The sequence below is a fragment of the Rhincodon typus genome, chromosome 27, assembly GCF_021869965.1.
Source record: "Rhincodon typus isolate 14 chromosome 27, sRhiTyp1.1, whole genome shotgun sequence".
Taxonomy (NCBI): Eukaryota; Metazoa; Chordata; class Chondrichthyes; order Orectolobiformes; family Rhincodontidae; genus Rhincodon; species Rhincodon typus.
This window is the reverse complement of record NC_063358.1, coordinates 27,142,671-27,155,093: the sequence shown is the minus strand read 5'-3', so window position 1 is coordinate 27,155,093 and position 12,423 is coordinate 27,142,671. Positions and strand designations below refer to the sequence as shown.

The following is a 12,423-nucleotide window of genomic DNA, read 5'->3' as shown; positions in this document are numbered from 1 at the left end:
ATGTATCCCTGTGCTCTATTTAGATGTGTTCCTTTGAGTAAAACATTACACACATATACACTGTCCCTTTACACATCTGTGGTACCAATTATGTTGTTTCCCAATATGTTTTTCTGTTGTATGTACACAGAAGGGTAAATCTCTGTGCACTGCATGTAGCTGGTATTGCTTAACATTTCCCCCACCATTATGAGTGGAGCAACAATGATGAAGGTAGGGCAGTATCTTTTAATTTAAACATGCTTTCCCATCTAATAGAGGGTGCTCTATCCTATTGTGGAGGACATGAATCAATCCTGTCATTTGTGTGCATACTATGTGCTGGTGTGAATACGTGCATTCAGCACAGGGGGTGAGAAGTGTGTGTGTGGGGAGGGGGGAAGCATAGAAGCAGCCCTGTGATGTGTGTGTGTATGTGACTGATCAATGCTAGTTTAATGGGGAAGAAAGGAACCATGCATCTGAGCCCCCTTGCTCTTTACTTGCAGTATGCAATCAGGCTCCCAGTGGAGAAGGCAAAGCAAGGTCTCTGCTTACTGCTGTAGCATTAATATTCAACCATTTTTATTTCCCTTCTGCCTTGTTACTAAGCCCGTGTCACTCAGTTTCTATTCAATCAGGAGTCAGCAGTTTCCCTTCTTTTGAATGCTTCAACCATATTATTAGTCACTGCACTGGTATGCAGTTTATTCCATAATTTGGAAGAAATTAGTCCTCACTGGCTTTTATAACAGTTTGACATTATGCTCACCACTCTTTAAGTTTTCTGCTCCTGTTTTCAGCCTAGTGCAATCTTCCAGTCCATCCTTCAGATGTCTTGAGAACAGAATCTGTTCTTTCAGTACATTTTTACCAGTAAGGGTCTATTGTTCTTTAGCCTCTCTTCATAGCTCAAAATTATAAATCTCTGAAAGCTCTGTGTTGTACTTTGTTTGAATCTTTGCCAACATCAGCAGTGGCAGGGACTGATTTAAAGGTTGGAACCCAATTATGAAAGCATTTATTTATCATCCACATACCACTCAGAAAATTCTTTCATGGTTATGGCTTCACCATAAGTTATCAGCTGATACTTAATTCCTAGATATTCATTATTTCTTCATATAAACTTAAGTGGAAAAACTGATGTGGTGGACTTAATCCAGTTCAGCATATAAACATGAATTAAATAAAGAGTGCTATGTATTTTTTTAAAAGTATTAGAACAGTTCTAGACAGCACAAAAGAATGCTTCATTCTTTGAGTATGTACAATTGAGGCAATTTTTGATTTGAAGCACATACCAATTGAAAATTGATATTTCACTTCTACTTACTACTTTATAGAGTAGATCAATCTCAATTGATCATTGTACATTTGTACTATATAATGGATGGACTGCTACATCAACCATAATGGAGAAATTGACAATTTGATTATAAAATATACTATGTTGCAAGTGCAGTGTGCGTTTCTCTAATATCATAAGATTTGCATTACTAGTTCAAATAACCTGCAAAATTGGGATGTGTCATGTGTACAAATGCCAAAAACTTGTGCGTGTTGCATGTAATAACATTATATATTTTTTGTTTTTTTCATTTATTCACTTGAAGTGTAAATAAATTTGAATAATAAAAAGATTTTATTATTTTGAACCTCACTAGCTCAATACTTCCTTTTTACAGTGGCCCACATAACTGAAGATTGCAAAGATTTCATATCCATGTTGAAAATGAAGAGTAGCTACGTAGAATTAAAAGAATGGCAGTAATCAGTCATAATGATCTAAGGTGAACCACATTGTGTAACTCAAATCCAAAGTTCCAAATCCAACACATTAAATAATGTAGATAAACTGTCAGTCTACAACTTAGGCTAGAACTTTGCATTGCACCTAGCCTTTCACCTAATGTGACATTTGCGTTTCTTACTGAACAGTAGATGCTGCTGATTTACATAAATGCAGCGCTGAGTCTATGGAGAAACTCAGCTTTATCTGATATGGTTTTACAATGCATTTAAAGTTTGTGCTCATGTATACATATTAATTTGGTATGAAACAAGTACAGATCATCAAACCTTGAATGAATTAAAGGCACTAATCAGATAGTTCTTTCGATGCTTGAAACGTGGTGCAACAGTAAATGAAAAAGTTGGTTTGTTCTGTAATGAGACAAAGGTAACACCAAATAGGAACAGTACACATTCTTGAGTTTGACTGTTGCTGCTATGTTGTGGTTATGTTCCTACTCATTACGAAAATATTTTAAAATATGCTTCACCATTACTCTGATAGTCTCCCTTACTGCACAGAAGGGACTCTGTCCCTATCACAACAAAGAGAATACTGAGGAATAGTCAAATAATGTGCTGGAGATTTTCTAACAGAATTTCATTGATTAGAACCCTTTGTTATTGCAGACCATACTCTTAAATGTGCACATGACAAAGATGCACAGTCACCAGGAAGAGAGACTTCCACTAATAAATAAGTCAAATTTGATGTAACATGATTTTGTTTTTGCCAGTAGGCAACAGAATTCTGGATATTTTTCCAACATTTCATGAAAGCTATAAATTGTTAGCCTTGATAATCAGTAGTAGGAGCAATATATTTACATTAGAAAAGGAAATAGACCTGCTACAAAACAAACCAGTTATTTAAGCCAGTGTAACTGTATTACTGATAATAATATTGATCTCAAAGTAATATTAACACATTCCACCTAACAATGCCATGTTCCTAATATTGATTTTCAGTTACTGTCAAAAGATAGATGTGTGTCAACTAAAAATGAAAACTCTACGCTATTTTTAGCCCTTAAATAAATAGTATTAATTTTGCACCTAAATTTCAGTAATTTACTTCATCATTTAAAGTACTGCCAGTTCAGATTGTGGCTCCTTAAGTTCCACTTATTCTATTTTACAATATGCAACTTTTAATAAGCTGTTTTATGATTGATAATCCACGTAGGCTTACATTTTCTATTGTCTCGTTTTCTCTATAAATCCAATACTAAAACCTAGAAAATGTTGTTATAATGTTTTTTTTCCATCTTGGCATTTCTTATACTTCTGATTCTTCACCCTAACAGCATCCTAAGCAACATGATAACACAGCTGAGCTGCTCCAACCAGAAAGGTGATTATTTGAATGACAAATTTACTTGCATTTTTCAGACTACTTTAACCAGAACCCAGGTAAACTTGAATCAGAAAGACTGTAGCAAACTTCAACTTCCGCTCAAAAACACATAGCCTACATGGCCTCAATTTGGATGGAAAACTTTAGTTTTGAATCTCAGCATTGAATCCCAGACAATATGCTACTAAAATCCTGACCAAGTACAAAACTTCACTGAATGGAGAATGCAAAAATCATTTTGGGTTTCAACATAGTTATGATTCAGATGCAGTCAACTGACTGGTTAATGACCACAAAGTAGCAATCATGGAGCTAGTCAAGATATCACAGATACACCATCAACTTATATGAAGAAAGCTGGAGTAACGTAAATAGGGAGTATGTGACTAAACCCACATCCAAAAATAATTCACATTTACTAATGATAAAGTAAATCAATATTGCATCTCAAATATGATCTGTAAAATGTGGCTAATTAATTGTTCGGGCTAACAGAAGGTTTTTGATGAATGAAATGTCTTGCAAAATCCTGAATAGTCTCTTCTCTAAGCTTCAGCCCTTCTATATGGTCTGCATCAGGACACTGCAATGAAGCTAACAGAATCAACAGTTACTTATGGGAATAGGTATTAAAACATATACTAAGTAAATATGCTTATCATATAACAGTGATAACAAATTGCAAGGCTGTACAATTAGCTCTCCAGGGTATGATTTTTATTCCTCCACTTTGTTTGGTGTCACAAACCAGACTCCTAAAAACCCAGTAATATTACATGCCTTCTCATTCATTACTGCCTCATTGATAAACTTCCTTTCTTTAACTATAACTTAGGGGGGAAATAAACATTCCTTTTTATTTAAATTTCTAAAAAAAACTGTGCACAGGGTATTGCAGGTAGTGCCGATTTTCAATCAGACTCAAAAAACACAAAATAAGAAACAAAATTGACAAACCAAGCAAACTATTAAAATTCAAGAAATTTGACCTTACATCACTTTTAATGATTTCTTGCCACTGCATTTTCTTTTTGCTAAAGTGACACTCATTTCAGGCAACAGCAGAAAGAATTAACAAGCAAAACCCAGCATGGTTTCAAACACCTCCCTGATCTCTTCGAAAGGGGACAGGGGGCAGCTGGGTTTCGGTGTGTACATTTTATGCAAGTAATAAAATATTACTATAACAAAAATATTAATGTGACTCTGCAGTCTGTCTTTTATAAGATACAACAAAAAAGTACTAAAACAAACATTGTTTGAACTGCTTTAACATAACCCCAATGAGAGCTACAGGATAAAAGAAAGTTTCAAATATGTTTATGCAATAAATACAAGGGGGGAAATTCACATGGAAATTATATTAAAATATCCTCTGGGAATTAGTAAGCGTACAAAAAAAATCTCCAGAAAAAATCATTAAATTCCAAAAACAAATACATATGTATACATATTCAACATATTTACATATTACATAGTGGTACAGTAAAAAAAGCAGACAATTATTTTTCCCAATTTACTAAACGTCACTTTTTTCACTGCTTTATGTCCTAAGTACTGTTTAATTCACCAAATTTGACTTTTTTTCCAAATTTTCTTTTGATAAACTGTAAACATTCTAACACATATAATGTACACTTTATTTTGGCAATTTTTGTCTATGTGTTTCAATTTTAAGAGGAAATATACAAGGTCAGTATCTTAGATGTGGATGAAAAAGTAATCTTCAACTATTCTGGATAAATCCGGATTAAAACAAAACAGAATTGTTTGGTAGGAGAACCCCATCATTTTTGTTCCACGCATCAAATGGCAAATTAGCAGCGGTATAGCTACTTGCAATGGTTAACGACTTCACTTCAATGCACCTTTCGATCCTGTATCTGCGCAGAAAATAGACACGCGACTGTAGGAGTGAAGATATTTTGTGGTAACCTGTTCTTTTAATTCCTGAGATTTGGGGGGTTTTAATTCACGTCCCATGAGAGTTGAGAGCCTGCAGATAACACTGTAACCGTGCCACTCAAACTTGTTTGTTATACTAACATATTTTGTAAACACAGAAAAATAAGTCAAAGTTAAATTATTGTTGCGTTAAAAAAAATCTTGGTGGACGAAATGGATTTACAATGCGTCATTTCATTTCAGTTTAAGTACATTTTGACAGCAACAAGAAGTCCAACATTTCTGCTTTTAGGTCGTTTTGCTTTCCAATCGGGTAAACTAAATGCGAACTCAGTTTTGGACTATTGAAATCACTTTTCCTCGCTTGTTTCCGCTGGGACCTAACATTTAAAGATACATTGTTTTGTTTTGTCGACTGCTGTTAGCTCCTTTGATCTCTCAAACTCATCTCAACTTGTTTAATGTGTTAATGACAAAAAATACCCTGCGTACGGAGATTTCAAACTTCAATCGTACTGACTTCCCTCCAGTTTTCAATAACTTACTGATTGAACTGAGTTTAGGGCCAGACGGTTCAAATCAGGGTTTGTTCTCTGAGCCCTAAGTGATGGCTGTAAAACATTACGATTTATCTGGAATGCCAGACCATTTCTCCAGTGAATCGATTTGGAATTTTATTAAAAATCGCAAAAAGGCTCGCCAGCGCCAATAACTCACGAGATACCTCTGAGGGTGAACTATAGATAAATAAATCTTTGACCATATCCGTGGCTAGCTCTTTTCCGAAATAATAAATACAAGCTTTTTCCCCACCACCAGACTCCCTTATTTAACACGGCAGCGGCTGGAGGCGGACACTCCGATGACCATCTCACTTTCTGTTTAAACTCAACTCATTCTCACCCAGTTCCGAAAAGCCGCTGCCTTTCAGGATCCCCGTGAAATAATTCAGCCGCGAACAGGTATTTTCCTTTCTCTTACAACTTATCCATGTCATTTAGCTACGAAAAAAAAATTGTTCTACAGCAGGGGGAAATAACCACTCGATTTACCACATTAAATGCATGAAACGTGTGTTTTTTTTTCTCTCTCTCCCTCCTAAGTATGAGTAAGGCACAGTGCTCAACCAACGTTTTTTTGCGGCACTGGCTAGATCCCTTTTTCAGACAGTTTTTTTTTGCTTTGTAAAATCCAGTTTGTGTCTTTTTTAGTCTTTTGTTTTCTTAGTAGGGGTGTGGAATGTGTGGAGCAGTCATTGGACAGGGGTCTGAAGTGTGTGATGAAGCGGCGGAGTGTCCCTTTGTGAATATACATCCTCCATGCCTGGGTGGCCGGGAATTCCGGCCGGGGTCATTCGCTTTTCCTTTTGTCTTCTGTTACAAAACCAAACTCTGACCACTTCTTTCTCCAACTGCAGGCTGTCAGCCAAGCTGCTGATCTCATGAGCGGAGGGCTTGGGGCACTTTAAGAAGTGGTTCTCCAACGCTCCTTTCACCCCAATCTCTATAGACGTCCGCTTCTTCCTCTTCCGTCCTTGGGCGGCGATCTTGTCTATGCTGGTGGGGCTCCCTGAGGTCGAGTCGGTCTCCTCCAGCCACTTGTTCAGCAGCGGCTTCAGTTTGCACATGTTCTTGAAGCTGAGCTGCAGGGCTTCGAACCTGCAGATGGTGGTCTGCGAGAAGACATTGCCGTACAGAGTGCCCAGAGCCAAGCCCACGTCCGCCTGGGTGAAGCCCAGCTTGATCCGTCTTTGTTTGAACTGCTTTGCAAAGTGCTCCAAGTCATCCGAGGTGGGGGCGTCGTCATCCGAGTGCTCCTGGTGATGCTGCGGGGGGTGCTCCGGGTGGCTGTCATGACCGCCTGGGTCTTCGTGGAGAGCGTCCGTCAAGCCGTGGTGGAGGCTCGGGGTGGCCGGGCTCAGCATGCCGTTCAGGCTGCTGAACCCCGGCTGCGAGTAGATGAGGGGCTGGTGCCCGTTGGATGAAGGAGGCATCCCTGGGATGGGAGGTGGTGGAGGAGGAGCCGCTGCCGGACCCCAGGCCGTCCCGGGGTGGCTGGCGTGAGTCTGCTGGTGCACCATATGGTGAGCTCGGTGGTGCAGCCCATTGCCCAGATCGTCCCTCGGCGGTGCCTGCACGCTGGCCTTGCCGGGATCCTGCTGCCCGAGGTGGGAGGCGGTGACCCAAGGTGCCCCGTCCGTCACCGAGGACAGCCACTGGTGGCTGTGGGAAATGGGGTGCCCGCTGCCGCTCAGGCCGTGCAGGTAGTCACTCTGTACCATCTTCTGCACCTCCCGGTAGGTCGTCCCTGGATGCATCCTATCCGAGTCCGGGTGCACCAACGAGTTGGAGTGGAGCGAGTTATTCCTGGGAATGTAGTGAGCCGAAGCTGTGGTGGCCATGACTCGCACTTCCAAACTGCTCAGCTGCCGGCGACTTTGGCCAGCTTTAGCAGGAGCCCAGGCTGGGGCAGCGGGAGGGGAGGGAGCATGAGGAAGAGGAGGAGGAGGAGGAGTGGATGGAGGAAGGAGGGAGGGAAGCAAGGTGCAGGGTGTGGGGGGGCTCAACCACGTTCTGACTTCACCTCTCCATCTTCCATTGGTTCAGCTCAACCGACTGACAACCAATCCCCACCCTGACCCTACTCTGATTGGTGGAGAGCCACACTGCCTGCATGGGGGGCTGTCCCACATTCCTAATCTTATTGGTCAGTTCTCCGCCCCCTATAACCAGCCGCTCTGATTGGACAGAGCCCAGGAGTGATTGACGGAGGTTTGTTGGGGTGGAGTTTACAACCTTACAGCCAATTGGTCGCTGACTGTGGATTTGGGGCTTCAGGTCCCACCCCCTTCGAGCCCCGATTGGCCCGTCTCCTCCGGCTGCAGCAATTTTAGGCGACCACGTGGGTGGACAGAAACTAACCTCCCAGTGATCTCCATTCAACAACAACAACAACAAAAGTAATGATAAAAGATTGCGGAAATGGCTGGGCAATGCACAGAGATAATACAAATGATCGCAGTAAAGATATCCCGCATTTGTTTTCTCCTTCAGTCGCAAGTGTTCTCAACTGAAGCGCCTCGCCTGCCAATTCTTCACTCCCACCTATGATCTAGTCTTGTTTTGTTCTTGTCTCTTTCTATCCCTTCCCCGTCCCCCACTCCGATTATTGTTATTGGTTTATTTCGAGAAAATCGGCCTGAAACTCGTAAACAGACGAGATACCTCGCCAACACTTCCAGCGCCAACTGTTAAATCGAAGTAGCTTTTTCTTCTCTTGTTTGCAGAAGTGCTACTAAAAAAAGTTATCCTTTTAAGACCGCTACCGATTGCCACGCGCAGCCCATTACCGTGTTGATTAGGTAGCTAAATGTTTTCCATAAATAGAACCAGAAATAGCATCAGAAAGAGAAATGGTTTCTGCATAAATCGTTGCTTTGCATCTGTCATCATAATGGCAACAAAGAAGGGTTGTGTGTGTGAGAGAGAGAAATAAAATGTCACTTGTCCTCCCGAATCTCCATTTGTAGTGACCAGAATCGAGATCATTAGATCTGGTTTATCATCCGAACAATTCATCCAGATAAATGACTGAAGTTTCTAATTTGTTTTTTTTTAATCGCTGATACTTATATCTCCCCAGCCCACGGGGATTCGTTTCCATCTTTACAGTGCTGCTTGATTATTTTTCTATTCACGTTTTTTTTTGCCCCACAGCCAATTACCAATTCTATGAATTGCAAAACAGCATTCAGTGCAGGTCTCCCTGCTGCAGGGGAAGTCTCTTATAAACACAAGCACGTCCTTTAATGTTAATTTAGGGCATTTTAATGTTAGATCGTAGTTTGCAAGGCACCATAACTCTAGACGCACATACACGTTTTACATCGGCCCTTAATTCCCATTAGTCCCGCAAATCTCAACGTGGATGTATCTAACCCTCGTATTTTTGCGCCTTTCTATGGGTTGCAAGTTCTAATCATTCGGCGGACTCTCATTACGATGCAGAGCGCTTGGGGTAGATGGTAAGTTTCCACACTTCACAGACTCGAATTTGATTGACACTTATTAGGAAATATTAGTTCCACTCGCCTTAAAACTCCGAGCAAGTTTTTTTTTAACTGGAGGCTGATGTCTTGTCAAGTTTTGAATTAGAAATATGTAGATGTATTATTTTTTTAAATATTCAATCGCCGCATAGTTCTCCAAAAAGCGGTTTCTGTTGTGTGAAATATATTTAAATAATATTGTGTGACTGGATGTTTGCAATTGCCTACCTGCAGGCTGTCTCTCTATCGCTGTTTTTACTATTGCCCTGTCTCTCTGGCCCCCGTGCATTTTTTTCTTTTGTACGCATCGATTAATGTGACTTTCGCTCATTTACAGTTCCACAGAGAAGTGGGATTTATTTTAGATTGGAAGAATTGGGGTTAGGGCTCTGCGCACGGGACAGAGTTGGAAAGAGAATCCAGGTTCATTCCGTGAGAGTGAAGTGGAGGGTCACTTCTGCCCAGGCGAACGAACAATTAATGATCCTGTAGCACTCACGAAGATTAATCAGTTATGAAGCCCGAACCCGGGCCTTGTCTGGCTCCCTGTCGCTCGCTTGTGGGGCACTAAAGTAATTCAGACGGTCTGTGGCACACTTTTAACAGCCTTACCTCCCAGCACTCAGCGATGGGTCAGCTCTGGGAGATGGGATGGGGTGGGGGGAATAATCATTGCGCGTGTGATAGATCCTGGAACTTCTGGATATGGGAATCATTCTGAAAGTGTTTGTTCTGACCTCGCCAGTACAATGGCCGTGTCCATCAGGTGGAGGGCACTGTCTTGCATCCATGAACAGACACAATATTATTTAAGATTTTTAAAAAAAGGACCTGAAGGATCTGCGAGGACGTTTTTTTTGGAAAAAAAGTAATACACTTGCATTTGTATAGCGTCTTTCGGGACGATTATTCGGCTAATTACAGCCAATGAAGTATTTCTGAAGCGCTGTTGTGTATAGGGGTGGCTCTACAAAGGTAGTGGCAGTGCAAAAGGAACTCATTACAGTCAAGTTCTCTTCTCTATTCGGCTGCTGTGTGACTTATGCCAGGATGTAGAAAACTTTCTGCAACTTCTAAGGGTACTAGAACCTCATCGCCAGCATACTCACAGTGTGTCGCATTGTGTAAGACACTTTTCAGACATTCTGCCGCAATAAGGCACCACAAAGACAACAGCCCCGTGACAGTTCTGACAAGGTTTCCCTCGTAGCCCAAGGTGACAATTTCGACCGAGTATTACTTTGAGTTCTGACCAAGACCCGCTTTTGATCCCATGACCGCATTCTGAAAGAACACCCGGATACAGGACTTTATCTGATGATAGTAAAATTTATTGGATGAGACGGAGTCTCTGTTTCAATGAAAAATAGGAGGCTGCCCCTTTTAATTGGTCATTAATAACCCGCTAACAATATCAAATTCTCGAGAATCGTGCATTTGCAGCCATACATTCCTATTATTCCATAGGTGGCTTGTTAATTAAAGAGAAAAACACCCACTTTCCGTAGAATTTCATTAGGCAAAATCAAGCTTGGAGCTTGTCTAAAGGAGATGAGCTAAGCCAAATCCTGGGACTCAAGGCAAATCATATAAATCATCTAAGTTTCTCAGTTCAAGGTTTTATTGATTACCTGAATTCCTCCCTTAAAAATGTTGTCACCCTTTTTAAGTGTTTATGAATCTATACTATCATCCACTGTCTCCGCATGTTCTTATAAGCAGTGATAATTTTTCACAGTAATTGTTACAATCAAGTATGAATATATTAATAACATGGAGTTCACAAACACTTGACACACTCCTGGTACTCAACATTCCGGATGTGTGAAATAAATCAACATCGAAACTGGAAATCATTCTTCAAATTGAAAACAAACAACTGCAGTGAATGATTGGAGCCTATTGTGTGGATAGCGTGGCGGGAGAAGCATTGAAATCCTGAACGACTCCGATTTATTTATCTTTCTCTACTGTCTAAACTATTGAAATTAATACATCATAATCACTTGTTGCTTCCTATTGCTCTTCCGACTACTACCTGCCACTATTGCAGTGTTCAAGTTCTTTTGAGCTTTTGAAAATTCCATTCGAATTGATGCTTCACGAGGTGCATCACACATGAATAAAAGTTTGGAGAAGCTGATGTAGATTCGCTTCTTGAAAATCACGCTGCGCTATTTCTAATAATTCAGATCTACCGGTGACTGCCCGGTATGACATACACTTTGTGATTTCCAGTGGACAAATGCTGTAGCATTGACGGTTGCCATCAGAACCTCGCTCTGTAGGAGTTCTGAGAGTGGAGGTCAGAGCCATTATAATCTAGACAAATTCTCGCATCTCCTCAAATGAGATTGTTGCACATGACGCTCGTACTGATACAACTTAGAGATGTTGAATTTTCCTCGATTGGAGTTGGCTCTCGCCCTGGCAGCAATATAAATCAGTTTCCGTGAAAGGAAGGATGTTTGAGGATTCTTTAAAGAAAATGGTAACATCAATTGCAATATTATAGCATTCACATCATACACCCGACAGCTCTGCGATGTTCATTATATTGAAAATTAAACTGTACATTGGATGGTTTTCTGGTCATTTTAAAGATTTCTTTCCTGTGCCATTTACCTCATAGTACTTTACTGAGGGAGGTTGATACTGAAATTATACTGTCAAACGGTGCTTGCACTTGGAAGTTTCCAGGAGTGAACTTACCAGAACTTGCTGAGTTAAGGTAAAGAGATATAGAATGCTGACTGTTTTTAAGATTTGCTGCCGCTTGGGTGACTAAAAAGGACGACAGACGTTGTCACTAGATCTGCCCATGCACATTACGCTGTGTCCTGAATAAAGCATTCTAGATTTGAAATGTAGTAAGGAAGGATGTTGGAAAAGGATCACCAGTTTCAAAGTAGATCCAATTTCCTTGGCAGTTGAAATAATTCAGTTCCAATCTGTCTAGTCAAGGTAAAATGAAAATGGCACACATGCATTTTCCATCCATTCTAACGTACTATGGAGAAAAGATCTAAATAGAATCACAACTGTTGACCATCATAGAATATTATTTAATGCAAAGCTCTCGCTTTTTCTCTTGTAGATCTGGCCAGGTTCATGTGTAGAAGTGATAAAACCACGATTAGCCACAAATTTCTCCTGCATCGCAGAAATATGCTTTTGATTGGAATGCAGTGGGGGTGTATTCACAAAAAAGTTCTGATTTTCTCCCAATACAAAGTACATTTCTCATTTATCGAAGTTAATCTATGCATTAGCTCCCCTCAGGCCCCTTAGCTAAGTGAGATGATACATGTGTGAGTCATAACTATGGTTGTAGTTTGGC

The 12,423-nt window shown here is 40.5% G+C and overlaps 1 protein-coding gene across 1 annotated transcript; it reads right to left on the bottom strand.

Annotated features, from left to right (window-relative positions):
- Nucleotides 1-3,868: 3,868 nt before the first annotated feature.
- pou3f1 (POU class 3 homeobox 1) lies at nt 3,869-7,484 on the bottom strand. Its single transcript, XM_020511328.2, has one exon. The coding sequence runs from the start codon at nt 7,434-7,436 to the stop codon at nt 6,288-6,290; it is 1,149 nt and encodes a 382-aa protein (XP_020366917.2). The 5' UTR covers nt 7,437-7,484; the 3' UTR covers nt 3,869-6,287.
- Nucleotides 7,485-12,423: the final 4,939 nt, after the last annotated feature.